This window comes from Anopheles maculipalpis, chromosome 3RL (genome assembly GCF_943734695.1).
Source record: "Anopheles maculipalpis chromosome 3RL, idAnoMacuDA_375_x, whole genome shotgun sequence".
Classification (NCBI taxonomy): Eukaryota; Metazoa; Arthropoda; class Insecta; order Diptera; family Culicidae; genus Anopheles; species Anopheles maculipalpis.
Genome location: NC_064872.1, coordinates 46,566,839 through 46,573,388, shown reverse-complemented (window position 1 = coordinate 46,573,388; position 6,550 = coordinate 46,566,839). Strand labels below are relative to the sequence as shown.

The 6,550-nt window shown below is 36.5% G+C and overlaps 1 protein-coding gene across 1 annotated transcript; it reads right to left on the bottom strand.

The window, feature by feature from the left end:
• Positions 1 to 209: 209 nt before the first annotated feature.
• LOC126564147 (protein vav) lies at positions 210 to 5,523 on the bottom strand. The gene is made up of 13 exons (XM_050221094.1): positions 5,219 to 5,523; positions 4,920 to 5,098; positions 4,759 to 4,833; positions 3,069 to 3,171; positions 2,543 to 2,917; positions 2,321 to 2,440; positions 2,136 to 2,252; positions 1,872 to 2,048; positions 1,572 to 1,774; positions 848 to 1,222; positions 609 to 761; positions 370 to 538; positions 210 to 299 (listed from the first exon to the last, which is right to left on the bottom strand). The coding sequence occupies exons 1-13, from the start codon at positions 5,456 to 5,458 to the stop codon at positions 246 to 248; spliced, it is 2,340 nt and encodes a 779-aa protein (XP_050077051.1). The 5' UTR covers positions 5,459 to 5,523; the 3' UTR covers positions 210 to 245.
• Positions 5,524 to 6,550: the final 1,027 nt, after the last annotated feature.

The following is a 6,550-nucleotide window of genomic DNA, read 5'->3' as shown; positions in this document are numbered from 1 at the left end:
TATTGATTGTTTGTTGTTGTGTGTGTATGTGTTTGGTATTAAACTCGCACGTAAATTGAAAACGGTTTTCACATCGCGTTGGTCGCACTGGTTCTCATTAAAACAATGTTTTTTTTAATAAAATTCAAGAATTTAACAATTCTCCTAAAAGACAATGAACATGAGAGACTGTTCCATTGCTTCCTATTACATATAAAGCATTAGTGGAATACATTTGCGATGATACTTGCTTTGCTATAGGTCGTTTATACCTCACCAATTACTGCAGGTCGCACATATTCTTTGGGGAAAAATCCAACCTGAAATGGCATGAATGAGCAATATTTAGCGAACATGATATGACACCAATGCTATGCTATTGTATATCACCTTTTCCAAAGTTTTGCCACGCCACCAGCCTTTACTGTCTCCTTCTTTTCCGATTACGATCACCTGACAACCTTGTCGCATCGGTAGTTGGTTAAGCTCATTGGGTGCAAAATCGTAAATGGCTATAACGATTTCCTCCTTGAAAGGCCATTGGAGCAGTTGGTTCAAACTAGAATCGAAAAAAAAGGACATTTGTTTTAAAATGCTCTTCTGCTGGAAATGCTTCATTGGTAAATTACCCAGCAAAATTTTCACCCAAATCGTTTCGTTCGTAAAACGAAACCAGCTCAATTATGGTTTTAAAATATCTCCTTGTTGAGAGATAGTAAAACACGTTCTGAGGTTCTTTCTTCTGATAAATTTTCATGTGTTTAATTATTTTCTTGTCAGTTCTGCAAGCGCAATGAAATGAAACGTTACATTTATAAGGTAAGGTAAGGTAATGAATAAATTGATAAATCGAACAAACACTACGTACTTTAGACTAAGCGCATATATGGTTTCACTTTCATGGGAGGCACCTTGCGGACGGACGCGTAGCAAATAGGTTCCAATCTTTTTGTTTTCTAACCGCTGGGTTGCTGAATCCCGATTCATAGTACCAACGAACCAATTAAACTCCGAAAGCAGGCGATCACATACCGGGGGCGGTGTTTGTTGCAACTGTTTGCAACGACCAGTGGATGAAATACAACCACGGTGTACTATTATTTCGCAAACCTTGCAACGATAGCCTTGGTGTATTTTTCCTTTCAAGAACTTGGAGCAATGGCGACAGATGACGGGGGTATCGAAGGTATGTATGACAAATTTGTGATCGGTATTCTTACATCCCACGGGTTCCAAAGTTTCCCTGAATGTTGGAAAATAAAACAAAGATACGATTTACATACACGGCACCTTAAACCTTAATTTTTAATAACGTTGCTTCTTTTTAACAATTTTTTTTATCATTACTGCGTTTTTAAATCGATTCATACTGGGCGTTAGTTGGTAATGATTGAGCCATGATTTTGAAAAAAATGGGAGATTGGTTTGGTAGTTTGTTAGTTAATATGCAACCTATTAATAGTTGATTAATAATCAAAAACGGAAAAGGAAGAAGGTTAGGTAAATAGTGACAGACATGTAATATGCTTGTGAATCTGCAAAACGGATCATCAGTGAGTTTGGTCGATGTGCTGTCAAACTGTATATCTTACATTGCTGTTTCGAAAGCTCTTTTCCATTTTTCTCGTTCTTCTTCTGTTTTCATATAAAGTGTAAATGCAGTAGCTTGGGTTTTGCGTGCTAATAGTAGAGAATACTTTAAACGTCCATCGCGACCCAAGGTACGGCGAGAGTTTAGTATTTCTATCCTATAATCAAGCAAATTGTGTGCCTCTCGGAAAGAATACTGTGATTCCTGTAAAGAACAACAAAATTAGATATAAATTAGCATTTCTTATGCAGAATCCCTACATCTGTTTCATGATGCTTTTATCGCACATCATCAATCTTACCCCTATCTTTGTATTCGAATTTTTCACCAGTATCATCACTTTCTCGAACACGAAAGCATATCGATGTTTCATTTTCTGATCTTCGTGCGCTTTTATGTTCAGGTCGCCGTCGAGAAGCAATCGTCCGTACTGTTCGAGATTGTTGCCGTTAGGTAGATTCAGATCTGAAATACTTTCCTGCATTTACAGCAAATGGGGCACAAATATACGTTTTCATTCATCGTTCAATAGACTACATTTCCTACAAAAGCCATGAATACAAACCTTAACTTTTTGTATTACTATAAGATGTTCCGAGTCACGCTTTACTTCATTCGAATACTGTGCAACATCAACCATCGCTTCTTTGGCCCTTTCTAGTCCTCGAAAATCTTCATGTGTCTAAAACGTGCATTATTATTATATATATACTGTTGTGTACCATTTTTACTTATCTTCCAAATACTTACTGGCACTGTTTCTTGTACAAGCTTGTCTAACAATAAATGATACTTTAAAATTCGTTGCATTGGAACAGACAATATGTCTCGTAGCTGCAACCTTCCATCGCTATGTTCTTTTTGGCTTTGCTAACAGAGACACAAAAGAAATGTTTAAAAAACATAAGTAAAGAAAATCGGCAAAACAAATGGTTCAGAGAAAGTATTATTACTAATGGTGCATCTACTTACCAAAACGGTCTGTTCGACTGTGTTAGATTTTTTACACACTTCTCGCAGTGTTTCGACCGCGCTGGTCATACTGGAACAATATTCGCCATAAATTAAAAATGGTTCTCTGAATTCGAGGAACGTTGTGCTTAGTTTGAGCTTGGATCCCGGACAGACAGCCTCATGCAGACGGTCCAGAAATTTGTTATGAATTTCTACCAGCTCCCTGATGCATGGAAAAATTGCGCGTATCTCTTCTTTGGAAAGCAGTTTCTCTAGAGGCTGCATAAAGACGTATTTTAATGCATTTAAGGCTTCCAGATAATTTTTCTCCGTATCGAGCAGTTCCTTAATTACAAAATCACGCTGCTCCAAGTTGTTGCTCGATGACGCTAACTGTTTCAAGGTAAAGAAGACGAAAACATGGATTATATACATCTTGCTTATATAATATTCAACACGTTGCATATTTTACATGTGCTAGACAATAAGAAAGAGGCGCCAGAGAATAACGGTGTATAAAAACGAACAAAACAAAAAAACGTACCTGATTTCGCGAAGCATTCTGTATCGAGCATAAATCCTGATAGACTTCTTCTACTTTCATATCATGCTCATCGTGACTGCAATATTCTACTGGATTTGATGTACTATGGTTTGCCGATGCGGAATGCAACGCATAGTTAAATAAGAATTAAATAAGCGGAAATGGAAAATAAAATAAACGCATAATAATTTGCACATAAAATTAATTGCAACGATGACATGTACATGTCAGCGTTGTAGAACATCGATAAACGTGTTTAAATATTGTTTAAACTGTAGATAATCAATTTCTTGCTATGCATAGACGGATATTCTGCTTAAATTAAATAAAATTCTTTCTTTTTACAAAAACTTTTTATAATGTTCCTCATTTCGTATCATGCGAGAAATAAAATAAAATGTGTAGTATAAACTAACTTCAAAATATATGGCTGAAAATGGCACACATTATCAAAGTAATCCGTAAGATAGAAATTATAAATGTGCATCATTACAATTAGAACTCATAGAGCATTCATTTAAGCGACAAATCAAACAGTTTTTTGAGGGCCTATGAGCTGCCTCAATTAAGAAAATGGTTTGTTAATATTTGCTTACATAAAATTTAATTCATATAAAGTTTTTTAAATTACACGTCTATAAAGCATTCATCTCAGCGACAAATCAAATGGATTTTTGAGAGCCTATGAGCTGCCTCATTTAAGAACAAGTTTTGTTAATTTTTATCTGGCGACTACATTCACCAGCCTTTGGTTTCATAAAATTTAAATCATTTAAGTTTTTAAATTATTCATCTATATTCGTTCTTGGTTAGCATTAAGGTTTATAAGGAAACTCCAATTGATTTGCCGTGTAATTATTGAAAATGATAACCATAAATCAACACATTAACACAATTACTCCATCGTGCCAGTTTAATTGCCAAGGACTTTTTCCACAACTATCATAAAGCTTCATAAATTTCTTTGCTAACCTGTGGCAAAGTGGACGAGAATGTTACATAGCACAGATCTTCATAAATTTTTTCCTCATCGCGAGCACAACAATCCGTATAGCTTGATAATTCGTTGTAATGATCGTAGTACGTGCTTTCTGTTGCCATTATCCGTTCGACGGAAGACATTTTTTGGAAAATATAGGAAAAATGTTAATACAAACCGACAGCACAATTTGCTCCTGAGGCTAATAACGTGCCTAACCTTGATTACAGCAAGGAAGTGAACCATTAATTAACACGATCTCCTTATTATCGCAACCTAATTCAGAATCCAACAAATTGTGACTACGATTGCATGAAAACAGATACAAAATATGAACAAAATATTGTAATTTTATGCGCAAAGTTATTCCATTTTACGCCATATTGATATGTACGGATAGCGCATCAGTATATTATTTGCTAAACACAAGTCATCATTTTGGTTTGTGTTCCGTTCTGCTAGCAATTTGCTGCAATCGTTGAACAACGCGCCGTACAAACGTTAGGAAACGACTGTGTCCTCCTGCTAACTGACCCCAACGAATGAACAATTCGCTATCGGTCAATAAACAAAATCTATAGCTAACTCCATGTAGAGCCAAACGGACCGAAGTGCACAAACCATTTCATTACGTGGATTAGATCGACTTCAAAACTTTAGCAATCGTTATTTTTATGGTGAAAACGAGACACTGAACGATTTCCAACTCACCTTGCATGTAGATCTTTGTAGATATCATCATCTAAGCTAGTTCTCTCCGTCTGCACAGAGTGTGGAGCGAAACCACTAATAAATAAACAAATGTGTTAATTAGATTCAAAATGACATTTTCGATGGTTCTTGAAAATTAACGATATGACAAGTTCACTTACGGTATATTGTGCATAGTTTGCACTTTCCTGCATGTAGACAATTTAGAGAGAGTTAAAAGCACCCGATGAAAGTTTGTTAGGTCGTACAGCATCGTCGGCTCGAATAGATCCGCTTCCTTCAGCCCGAAGTTTGTTTTGCATGCTTCTAGGAACAGTTTTATGTTTTGTATGCAAAGAAACTAAGTACATGTATGTTGTAGGTTAAACTTAATTACTTCCTTGTACATATCATACATTGTACAGTGCAGGATTATTATGAACTGCAGTATCAAAATGTACAATACTGAAGATATACATACGTGAGCCATCTGGGGCTTCCGGTTGAAATCTTTCCTATCGAATGATGATGGATCAAAGAGATTGACTAAATTACACAGCAGCACCCCATCGCGAAGGATGGTAGCGAGCACCTTGATGTCCGAATCCGGGTGATTAGCACGGTGGTCATTCGGAATGATGTTGCAGCGGGTCAGCCAGGCCGCGCAATCACGCCACAACTCATCAGCCATAGTATTGGAAGCGACGGTAACCGTAGTCATTGCTGGAGAGGAAGAGATGCACCGTATTTTTTCGCCCACGCCCAGATATATTAGGATATCAAGGCTGAGCTTTTGCCCAGGAGATGGAATACACGCCGACGAAGAAGATTGTGTGAGAAAAGCGTAACTTAATGTAAACGACGCACTACTTCAGATGTAGATTAGTAAAATCCATAATGTTATGGATATGCTGAACCGATATTGTTCACATTCCCATTTGTTTCTGCTTGTTTTTCACAATCTTCTTGTTCTAGCTGTCTGCGTTTTGTTGTTTTGTACGGCACAATGGGTGACCATCGGTCATACACAGTGAGAATTATGAATGGAAAATAAAACTAAATTAAAAATATTCTGCTATTGAAAAAAATAAGTGTGATAAAATACATTTACATATAGTACCACACAAATTATGGACCGGAAGTCGATATCGAGAGGATAAATTGACATGTTTAAAAATATATCTGTTTCTATTCGTGATGGAAGTTAGAGACATTTGACCTATATATTTTGGCGATAGCAAAATGTATGAATGAAGCGATTAATTTGAGCACTTTACGCTTCATTTTGCATTTTTTCGTAATGAGGTAAATATTTCTAATGTAATAATAAAAATATTTAGGCAACACGACGCAAGCCGTTTTACTTAAAATAAAAAAATAATTCAAGTCTTGTTTGGCAACCATGCACCATTTGACATTTCGCTGTCGTTGGTACATTTTGATCCATCAGCTGAGGAATAATAATAACAAATCTTCTTATCACATTCACCAGTGGCGTCACACTGATTCTTGCCAGCATTTACGCACGCACGTATACGGCGAGGAACGAAGATCGAAGAGGAATAAGAAATAGAAAGTATATTGAAAGTGCTTATTGTAGTTTACTTCGCGCTAATTGTTCAAAATGCAATGATTGATCTTGATGTTACAAAACTAGGTGCACATTCAAACGCATCGATATTGAGTGAAGTTGGACATACCTGAAACATCTAGGATTCTAGGTGCGGTGTATATAAATACAAAGTAATCAAGCAGCTCGATTCGCATTCAGTTTCGGTGGATTGGACCACAAATTAATCGACATCTGTTCAGT

Excerpts from the sequence above, each read along its gene's own strand:
- LOC126564147 (XM_050221094.1), bottom strand. The coding sequence starts at position 5,458 with ATGACTACGGTTACCGTCGCTTCCAATACTATGGCTGATGAGTTGTGG. Across the intron at positions 2,049-2,135 it reads TAGTAATACAAAAAGTTAAG|GAAAGTATTTCAGATCTGAA; the intron begins GTTTGTATTCAT and ends CTGTAAATGCAG. Across the intron at positions 1,775-1,871 it reads ATTCGAATACAAAGATAGGG|GAATCACAGTATTCTTTCCG; the intron begins GTAAGATTGATG and ends TGTTCTTTACAG.